The 3,489-nt window shown below is 37.8% G+C and overlaps 1 protein-coding gene and 1 non-coding gene across 2 annotated transcripts in view; one reads left to right on the top strand and one right to left on the bottom strand.

The window, feature by feature from the left end:
• Positions 1 to 3,489, bottom strand: part of PAAF1 (proteasomal ATPase associated factor 1) — a 46,535-nt gene that overhangs the window by 1,503 nt on the left and 41,543 nt on the right. The window contains exon 11 of the mRNA XM_007448084.1: positions 1,670 to 1,752. Coding sequence (XP_007448146.1) covers positions 1,670 to 1,752 — 83 coding nt within the window. The remainder of the gene's footprint in view (positions 1 to 1,669; positions 1,753 to 3,489) is intronic.
• TRNAG-CCC (transfer RNA glycine (anticodon CCC)) lies at positions 2,764 to 2,836 on the top strand. Its single transcript has one exon. It is a non-coding gene; the product is annotated as a tRNA-Gly (tRNA).

The following is a 3,489-nucleotide window of genomic DNA, read 5'->3' as shown; positions in this document are numbered from 1 at the left end:
TGGAACCAAAAAAGTCTTAAAGCAGACTTTGAAGTCTGTACCAGTCTGTGTTGTTTGAATTTTTATAAGTATGCATTAATTATAAAATTTTTTTAATTATAAGAAAAAATAGGAATAATAATATTATACCTCAAGGGATGATAACAACTATTAAATAAGATAATATATGTAAAAACATCTAGAACAATGTCTGGTCAACAAATATTCTTCCCCCTTTCATTTTTCTCTTTTCACTCTAACCAAATCAGTCTTGAACTTAAATAATAATAATAACAACAACAATAGTAATAATAGCTAATGTTTACAGAATATTTAAAATATACAAAGAAATTTCATATGCATTATCTCACTGTTAGCCTCATTTTACAGATAAATTGACAGACTGAGGAGGTAATGTGATTTTTTAATTTTCCAGAGCCAGTAAGTGATGAAGTCACTTCTGACTCAAAATTATTTCTTCCTATCCCATCCCTTAGTATTGTATTACCCCTAATAACCACAAAGTATCTGGATTCAGTCCCCTCAAAAGCCCTAGGTCCCAGGTGAGAATCACCCAGGCCTGGTCTCCTCTCAGGTCTGTACCTTGTACACAGGGTCGCAGTCAGCCCCAGTGAGCTCAATGACATAGTCTAAGTCTTGCTGGACAATGAAAGAGCTTCCATCACCTAAAAGGCAGAAAGAAAACTTAAGATAACTGAAGAGAAAGTTGCATGCAAAGTTAAAAAAAACAAACCCCTCAACATTTTAGTTTATTTCTGTACATCACTAGCCTAAAGAAGATTGTCCTAAGACATAGAATGGTAGACAGGACTCATTATGTGGGCCAAATATGAGGACCTACAGTGACTGCCTAAAATGCTGGGCTTGAGAGGATCTGAAGGCCAAGTGCAAGCTCAGTGGGAAGAAGAGTTGTCTTTGATTAGCAATAACTGCTAAGGGTACAGAGCAAGCAACTGTAGGCTTATACATATATTTGCAAACTTATCCTAGACAATGATTTTTAACAGGGAATTTGTCAGTATAAATGGTATCTTTAAGAAAACTATGCTCCCGGGACTTCCCTGGCAGCTCAGTGGTTAAGAAACCGCCTGCCAATACAAGGGACATGGGTTTGAGCCCTGGTCCGCAAAGATCCCACACGCTGTGGAGCAACTAAGCCCACATGCCACAACTACTGAGCCTGCGCTCTAGAGTCCATAAGCCATAGTTACTGAGCCCGCGTGCTGTAACTACTGAAGCTTGTGCGCCTAGAGCCCGTGCTTTGCAACAAGAGAAGCCACTGCAATGAGAAGCCCGTGCACCACAACAAAGAGTAGGCCCCGCTCGCCACAACTAGAGAAAGCCCACGCGTAGCAACAAAGACCCAACACAGTCATAAATAAATAAAAATAAATAAATATTAAAATATACAAAGAAATTTCATATGCATTATCTCACTGTTAGCCTCATTTTACAGATAAATTGACAGACTGAGGAGGTAATGTGATTTTTTAATTTTCCAGAGCCAGTAAGTGATGAAGTCACTTCTGACTCAAAATTATTTCTTCCTATCCCATCCCTTAGTATTGTATTACCCCTAATAACCACAAAGTATCTGGATTCAGTCCCCTCAAAAGCCCTAGGTCCCAGGTGAGAATCACCCAGGCCTGGTCTCCTCTCAGGTCTGTACCTTGTACACAGGGTCGCAGTCAGCCCCAGTGAGCTCAATGACATAGTCTAAGTCTTGCTGGACAATGAAAGAGCTTCCATCACCTAAAAGGCAGAAAGAAAACTTAAGATAACTGAAGAGAAAGTTGCATGCAAAGTTAAAAAAAACAAACCCCTCAACATTTTAGTTTATTTCTGTACATCACTAGCCTAAAGAAGATTGTCCTAAGACATAGAATGGTAGACAGGACTCATTATGTGGGCCAAATATGAGGACCTACAGTGACTGCCTAAAATGCTGGGCTTGAGAGGATCTGAAGGCCAAGTGCAAGCTCAGTGGGAAGAAGAGTTGTCTTTGATTAGCAATAACTGCTAAGGGTACAGAGCAAGCAACTGTAGGCTTATACATATATTTGCAAACTTATCCTAGACAATGATTTTTAACAGGGAATTTGTCAGTATAAATGGTATCTTTAAGAAAACTATGCTCCCGGGACTTCCCTGGCAGCTCAGTGGTTAAGAAACCGCCTGCCAATACAAGGGACATGGGTTTGAGCCCTGGTCCGCAAAGATCCCACACGCTGTGGAGCAACTAAGCCCACATGCCACAACTACTGAGCCTGCGCTCTAGAGTCCATAAGCCATAGTTACTGAGCCCGCGTGCTGTAACTACTGAAGCTTGTGCGCCTAGAGCCCGTGCTTTGCAACAAGAGAAGCCACTGCAATGAGAAGCCCGTGCACCACAACAAAGAGTAGGCCCCGCTCGCCACAACTAGAGAAAGCCCACGCGTAGCAACAAAGACCCAACACAGTCATAAATAAATAAAAATAAATAAATATATATATATATATATATATATATATATATATATGCTACCAAATTATTCTTCAATCTATAAACTTGACCACATAAATCAGGCAAAGGAGAAAAGTTATACTTAGAAAATAAAAGTGTATCTAATTTTTAAACTTAATTTTCTCAGAAGAGCATGGTCAAATGAAACTTGGAATGATCTATAAACTGCTGAATGGGTGACTTTTTTGTTCCTGTTTTATTTAATATAAAAGTAGCATGTGCTCACTGAAGAAAACTTTAAAAATAAAGAAACAGGGACATCCCTGGTGGTCCAGTGGTTAAGACTCCGCACTCCCAATGCAGGGGGCACAGGTTCAATCCCTGTTTGGGGAACTAAGATCCCACATGCTGAACGGTGCAGCCAAAAAGAAAAAAAATTAAAAATAAAAGTAAAGAAACAGAAGCAAAAAATCACCCATATCTACCACTAAATATAATTACTGTTCACATTTTAATGTATTTTTCTAATCTTTTCTGTGTAAATTTTTATTTTACATGGTTGAGAGCATACTGCATAAAAGAATATCTGTATGCATAAGGTTTTTTTCTATATTAAGATTATAACTTTGTATAGAACCCTGGAAAAGAATCAAAAGATATTAATTAACCATTTGAAACTTTTTGGAAATCTGAAAAACTGCTTTCCAAATTACCTGTTAATCAATTTTAATTTATCTGTTAATCTATACTGCAACCAGCAGCATACAGGAGGAATTTATCATTTCTTGTATTATTATTATTAAAAATAATCTTTTCCAAAAAAGAATTCGTATATATTTTAGAGATACATATAGAAATATTGATAGGGGAGATAAGAAAGTCTGATTACCATAGCTCTTATTCTGCACTCAAGTTTCTATACACAAATCTACTTGATAAGCCCTAGCTCTATTCCCATTCCCTCTAGGAAGTCATTTCTAACCACCCCATATAGTAAACCCTTCCTCCCATCAACCTCTTGTAACACTTATTATTCCTTTGATACT

The sequence above is a fragment of the Lipotes vexillifer genome, unplaced genomic scaffold, assembly GCF_000442215.2.
Source record: "Lipotes vexillifer unplaced genomic scaffold, Lipotes_vexillifer_v1.1 scaffold640, whole genome shotgun sequence".
Taxonomy (NCBI): Eukaryota; Metazoa; Chordata; class Mammalia; order Artiodactyla; family Lipotidae; genus Lipotes; species Lipotes vexillifer.
Note: the sequence above shows the minus strand (reverse complement) of the source record. Positions and strands in the feature narration are given on the sequence as shown.